General features: G+C 38.3%; 1 protein-coding gene across 1 annotated transcript; it reads right to left on the reverse strand.

Moving 5' to 3' along the window:
* Positions 1 to 226: 226 nt before the first annotated feature.
* On the reverse strand, positions 227 to 5205 carry LOC143875757 (alpha-terpineol synthase, chloroplastic-like). The gene is made up of 6 exons (XM_077377360.1): positions 5024 to 5205; positions 4564 to 4945; positions 1793 to 2011; positions 1189 to 1327; positions 840 to 1088; positions 227 to 721 (listed from the first exon to the last, which is right to left on the reverse strand). Exons 1-6 carry the CDS (start codon positions 5094 to 5096, stop codon positions 413 to 415), a joined length of 1371 nt encoding a protein of 456 aa, XP_077233475.1. The 5' UTR covers positions 5097 to 5205; the 3' UTR covers positions 227 to 412.
* Between the last annotated feature and the right edge of the window lie 725 nt (positions 5206 to 5930).

The raw sequence follows: 5930 nt of genomic DNA on the forward strand, positions 1-5930 counted from the left end.
ATGGGTGGGTTTGGTTTGGACAACGTGGCATTTCAGTCGTTCCAAAGAAACTGGGGGTGTATGGATCCAATAAAGAATTTGGTGGAAATTTTACCATGAAAAAAATAGAATTTTTTCAGATTAGGAGAAATTGAAACTTTATAAAGACTTTTTTCCTTAATCTAATCTTCTAACTTAAAATTTATTGGGTCATCAACAATGTATTTCGGCAATATTTGGAGAGAAAATTTTAGTATCAAATGACTGAAAAGCACCCATTTTAAATAAAATTTATTTATAATTAACCCCAATGGAAGGGGTTTACATGATTACATACTAATCTTATGTCCATACCTCCTTATATAAATAAGGATACATTTGAATATATCCTGAGAACCGAAATTGAGCATAGTAGTCCTTAACCTAAATGGGCTCAACCAACAATAACATGAGTTGAAATGGGTTCAACCAACAGTAACATGATTCGCTCCTTGGTTTGGTTGTTTGGATCACCAAATCCATCGTTGTCTTGGTAATAGTAATGGGAAATCCGTGCCCCACCCAATGCGGAACTGATAAAAGGTTCAGGAAACAAAGAACAAGAGATGGAATCTTTATTCATCTTCTTCCAGGTATCACTAATTAACCCTCTGATATGTTCCCGAGCAACTGCCTCTGAAGCGCCTGTTTCATGCATGTAACATTGAATAGATTTGGGAACATCACCTCTCTCTAGTTCTGCCTGAAAAGAAAAATACATATGTACACACAATGAAGTCAATGATTTTAAATCAGTGTAGTACCCAAAAGTCAGTGAGGTAGAGGAAATATGATTGGTAAGTGAGATTTATTTTATGTACCTTCGAAGTCTCCAAATCATTACAAAGACGAACAATCATCGCTTCCCAGCGTACAACATTTTGATTGTTTTCTATGCATTCTAGTGCTTCCTTAGTTATCTTTGGCTTCAGTGAAAAATAAGCATGTCCTTGTGTGACGGATCCTGCTATCGAAATCACTGCATTGTTAAGATACTCGTCAAAGGTCGGTGTGTACTTATTATTGTACCATTTTGCCTCCACAAGGTATGCTTTACATAAATCTGCCCACTAAATTACACAAAAACACTCACTAGATTAGTAGAACACTTCCAAGTATGAGAATTAAATTAGCTTTTGCATCACCAAAAGAAGAAAATTAATGGAGTACCAATTTCTTCAGGTAACAGGTGATTTCCCATCCTTGTTCTTTTAGGGTGTCATATGCCATTTCATTAACAGTGTTGAAGAGAGCCAGAAAACTAATCTTCATGTAATCTGGAAGCTGTTCCATCGCGTTAACATCCCATCTAAAAAATTTCCATCAAATCTTCTTTTAGTACTGGAGTAAGTAGTCAACTTGGAGGAGAGCAGCGTTGGATTTGTATGGAAATTACCTTGGTAAGTAGTGTTTGGTTGACAATAACAATATTGAGAGAAGAGATAGAGGGAAGAGAGAGGAGAGAAAAGGCATCATTTCCAAGGAATCCAAGCAAAATTCCACCTATTTTACGGTTTGAACTCAGATATTATAAGGAGGGGAAAAGGGTGACACATCATTAAACATGCAATATAATCAGAAGGCATCCTATGAGTCTCCGGGTATTTCAATGCTATATTGGCAGCCAAACAAGGAATTTTGCTGACATGACACCCAAATGCCAAGAAAATTCCTAAGCCATCCCGGCTTCGTGCAACCAAACACACCAGAGAATTAGACAAGAAGTATTGACAAACTATCTACCTGAAAAATGGTAAAATATTGAAATACAAACCTTTCAACAGCATCCGTAAAAAGCACTAATTCTTCTAGGGTTCCGTACAGATCGAAGATATCATCAATGGTTGTGACTAGTTGAAACGCTCTTGTAATCACTTCTCTAGATTGCCCAAACTCTGGTTCCGAGAAAAGTCCAATAGACCATAGAAAGCTCTCCATCAAACGGTCTCTAGCAAAGCTCAAGTGCTCACCAAGACCCAATTTCCTCCACCACCTAAGCCACGATAAGTGCAACAGATAAGAGCAATGTAATTCCAACGGGAGGTACCTCATACACCCACACATATCCTTTCTGTATCCTAACTCCCTTCTTCTCTTTGACTACCTTTCCGTGGTTGTGCTGATGGGTTTTGTTAATTAGTGCCCCCGGAGCACTCGTTAAGATGCATTGGAAATGTAAATCTACAGGTTAACAAAACCCATAAACTTATATTTACAGAGAAAATGATATCAGCACAACCATGTTTTTAATATATAATTGCACTAACTAGCTTGTCTTTTCTTTTCTAATTGGTTTTTGAGAAATTTTTGGGAACTGAATTAATCGTTGAAAGCTCTTTAAATAATAAAAGAGAAGATGGGTTAGTACAATTATCAAAACAAGGTTGTGATATATCATTTCCCTATATATTTATGGAGTTTATAATTTATACTATAAAATGATATTTACATTTCCTTTTATTTGATTTTCGAGGAAGGCTCCATAAAATGGGCGTAAAAGAAATTTTACACCATTTTCAATTGGAAAAATGGGCGTAAAAATTTTTTATGCTCGTTGAATATCATATTAACTGGAGGAAATGTCCGAACACTTCTGGACTTGTGAAGGCCATCAGCTTTCTTTTGATGTTGGAATCACATCTGATCGAAAATTTTCAGAAACTATTGCAAGCGGACCAAAGAGTCCCGGAAAAGCACCAATCAGAGGCATCTTCGTTACCAATTGAGCAAATTAACTGGTAATTTGACTACTGGTTTTCTGGTCAGTGATCTAACTCTCTTTTATTAAATTCTCAGTTAAATATCATGGCTAAAAGAGTAGCAAATATAAAACCAGCAAAAATTGAGAATTTGATCGAATCAGACATTTTGATTTGGTGTGGTCGAATCCAATCATAATCGGTCATAGTTTTGAGTAACTTGGATTCTAATCATAAATACCCCTTTATTGCAAACCATAAATTAAACTTACCTTCCGATGAGCTACATAGAAACCTCGATAAAGGCAAACTGCCCCATGCACTTCTAGTGAGCTCACCATGCAACTTGACCCATGTGTGCATCGCGCATATTAGTTAGTTAGGGTGTTGTATAATGCCAGAATACAAGACATCTACAAAATAATTATTGAACCCTTGTGTAGCAATCAAAAGACACTATGAGAAATCAGTAGATGACGATAAAAATTGCTAGGTTAAGTAAGTTAAACTTATGGAACCTGGCCTAGAGATCACTTATGGTGAATAGAAAATGCCAAAATGTAGGTTCGATGCAAACATAGATCCTTGCAGTGGGGTGCCAGAATATCATATTAAACTTCTGATTAAAAATTTAACATTGTAGTGGCGAAAGAGGGGGATTAGTAATCTTCCACATTGCTAAATTTGCTATTATAGGTAAGAGCTAGCAACAGTGGGAAACCCGTACCAGACAAGATTCAAATTTTCTTAAGGAAAATTGTAATTGTAGCAGTCAACTTCTCAAAGCCAGAAGTTACATAAGATTAGAATCCTCTCTATGATACTCATTATTGAGACTGAGAGAAAACTGAAGCCCTAATACTTATATATATATATATATATATATATAGAGGAAACTGTTGGTGCGCTTAAGCTCACCAAACTTATGGTGAGCTTAAGCGCCCAATCACATGGGGGCCCACTTTGTTAGGATGATCCAAACCATTCATTTGAAAGTCCCTTACATAGATGGGGGGTGTACCAAAAATCAGCTCCATAGAATCATTCTAACCCATCCATTTGTGGACGTCAAAATGGACAGACATTGTTTGTCCACAAATTTGCCCATTTTTGTCCTCCACAAATGGAAGGGTTAGGATGATCCTATGGAGCTGATTTTTGGTAAACCCTCTATCTACGATAGGGCCTTACAAATGAATGGTTTGGATCACCACAGAAAATGTGGGACCCATGTGATTGGGCGCTTAAGCGCACCATAAGCTTGGTGAGCTTAAGCGCACCAACAGTTTCCTCTCTCTCTCTCTCTCTCTCTCTCTCTCTCTCTCTCTCTCTCTCTCTCTCTCTCTCTCTCTCTCTCTCTATATATATATATATATATACAGGAAATGGTTTGTGAGCAGCTGCACAGATAAGCTTATCTGAGCAGGAGCTCACAAACACATGTGGCCCCACATTTTTTCGGGGGGTCCAAAGCATTCATTTGGAAGGCCCTTCCATTGATAGGGTGTGTACCAAAAATCAGCCCTATAGGATCATCCCAACCCTGCCGTTTGTTGAGGGAAAAAATGGGCAAAAACATGGACACACAGTGTCTGTCCATTTTCCCCTCCATGGAATGACCTTCCAAATGAATGCTTTGGATCCCCCAAAAAATGAGGCCCCCCTATGGTTTGTGAGCTCTACTCAGATAAGCTATATATATATATATATATATATATATATATATATATATATATATATATATATATATATATATATATAAGAGAGAGAGAGACAGAGAGATGGGGGGTAAATAGGTAGATAGACAATTAGGTATATGTGTGAGTGGCATCTTTCATGCTCTTACTTGGACACAGCTTTAACATTTGTCTGGTATATGGCTTGCACCATGTTGTAATCTAGCTTAGCCATCTCAAATAACAAAGGGTTCATGTCCTCTTCTCTAAGGTATATTTCTTCTATGTACCACCTAGCCTCTAACCTTGGCAGCCTCCAATGAAATGGAAGCTTCAAGGCATGCTCTACTTGTCTTTCCAGCTTTTGCTCTATACTCTTCCCTTTGAGAGCATCCATGAGATGCATGGTCGTGAAAGTTCTGGCCTTGTCCATCACAATTTCTCCTTCAAAAGCAAGGTTTGATGCTTCATACAAGCTCAACATCCCTTTCGTATCCTCACAAAGCGATGCCTTGAAATCACCCTTATCGTCCTTGAAGACATTGAAAACATCTGTCACTCACAAACACTACAAAATTCAGAGATCATAAAATTTTTACAAACAACTTTGTGTGATGAGAGCCTATTTACCTTCTGAGACCTCAAAGCCAAGTTGTCTAAGGAGCCTAAATTGGAGAGCCGTAGTGTAGAGATCATCTCCCATGTTGCGGTCATTTATAGATATTATCCTCAATACTTCCCTGATCTCCTTCTTGAAGTGATACCCCACGCCTAAGTGTTGGAGGGTATCGATCAGCTTCAGTCTATCTACACATTGGTCTACTTTTTCTAGCAAACACCTCACATCTTCCTTAAGCTTTTTGAAGTGCCCCTCGAACATCTCACCCTACAAAGACCCAACAAGTTAGTACAATCCCTCGTTAGTTTACTTTTTCTAGCAAACACCTCATGTCAGTGCCTCTCGTACATCTCACCCTACAAACACCCAACAAGTTAGTACAATCCCACGTCGGTCTATTTTTTCTAGCAAACACTTCACATCTTCCTCAAGCTTTTTGAATTACCTCTCGTACATCTCACCCTACAAGCACCCAACAAGTTAGTGCAATCCACAGCGCCAAATATGGGAAAACTAGTGTTTCAAAATGTGGATGCAAGTGATCAAAAGGCAAGCAAAGCAAATCCTAGTCGATGCACGATGCAGTTAAGTACTCGTTTGATGCGGCTAAGTAACGATTTCAACCAAGTACTCGAGAGAGTCAAAATAGTTAAATTTGGTTAAATTTGTAGGATAAAATACGGACTCGGACAAGAACGGGGACGAGGTTTAGGAGTCAACTTGGACGAGTCGACTGGGGGGTGTTTTGAAACTAGTGTGAAAACATTATGAATAGAGATGATTACCATGTAGTCACTCTTTAGTGATTGGATGAAATCATAATCGGCAAAGCTTTGGTGGTAATTTGCTGATCGTCGGGCGATAGTTGGCTTCAATGTTTGAGTGCTTAGAAGGGGTGTAAGGTGATTAGCCATGTTG

This window comes from Tasmannia lanceolata, unplaced genomic scaffold (assembly GCF_043159265.1).
Source record: "Tasmannia lanceolata isolate RefF3 unplaced genomic scaffold, GAP_Taslan_0.1 ptg000004l, whole genome shotgun sequence".
NCBI lineage: Eukaryota > Viridiplantae > Streptophyta > Magnoliopsida > Canellales > Winteraceae > Tasmannia > Tasmannia lanceolata.